Source organism: Nestor notabilis, unplaced genomic scaffold (genome assembly GCF_000696875.1).
Source record: "Nestor notabilis isolate BGI_N333 unplaced genomic scaffold, ASM69687v1 scaffold31179, whole genome shotgun sequence".
Lineage (NCBI taxonomy): Eukaryota > Metazoa > Chordata > Aves > Psittaciformes > Psittacidae > Nestor > Nestor notabilis.
In genome coordinates this window covers 1-277 of record NW_009944629.1, presented here as the reverse complement: position 1 = coordinate 277, position 277 = coordinate 1, and the positions used below count along the sequence as shown (strand labels likewise).

The 277-nt window shown below is 69.3% G+C and overlaps 1 protein-coding gene across 1 annotated transcript in view; it reads right to left on the bottom strand.

The window, feature by feature from the left end:
- The window catches only part of LOC104411944 (nucleoprotein TPR-like), a gene marked incomplete at its 3' end in the record, with an annotated part of 6209 nt that extends 6028 nt beyond the window's left edge, over positions 1–181 (bottom strand). Inside the window, exon 1 of the mRNA XM_010022502.1 lies at positions 106–181. Within this exon, the coding sequence (XP_010020804.1) occupies positions 106–181 (76 nt within the window). The remainder of the gene's footprint in view (positions 1–105) is intronic.
- Positions 182–277: the final 96 nt, after the last annotated feature.

Genomic DNA, 277 nt, shown 5'->3' with positions numbered 1-277 from the left:
CCCCCCCCCCCCTCCCCAACCCGGGTGCCCGGCCCGCTGCTTCTGCCCAAGCAGCGGGAAGAGCAGATACTGCTCAGCCCTTGGGCAGCGCAGTCCCCTCCGTACGGAGCAGGTCGGGGCCTGCCCGTTCTCCCAGCTTCCCCCTCCTCGGACTCACCACTGTCCACTTTGAAGCGCTCATGCCTCGCTCGCAGCCCGTCGATCTCGCTCTGCTGATCGGCCAGGAAGCGCTCCAGCTTCGCCTGCACCGGCTTGGGCAGCTTGGAGAGCTCGGCCC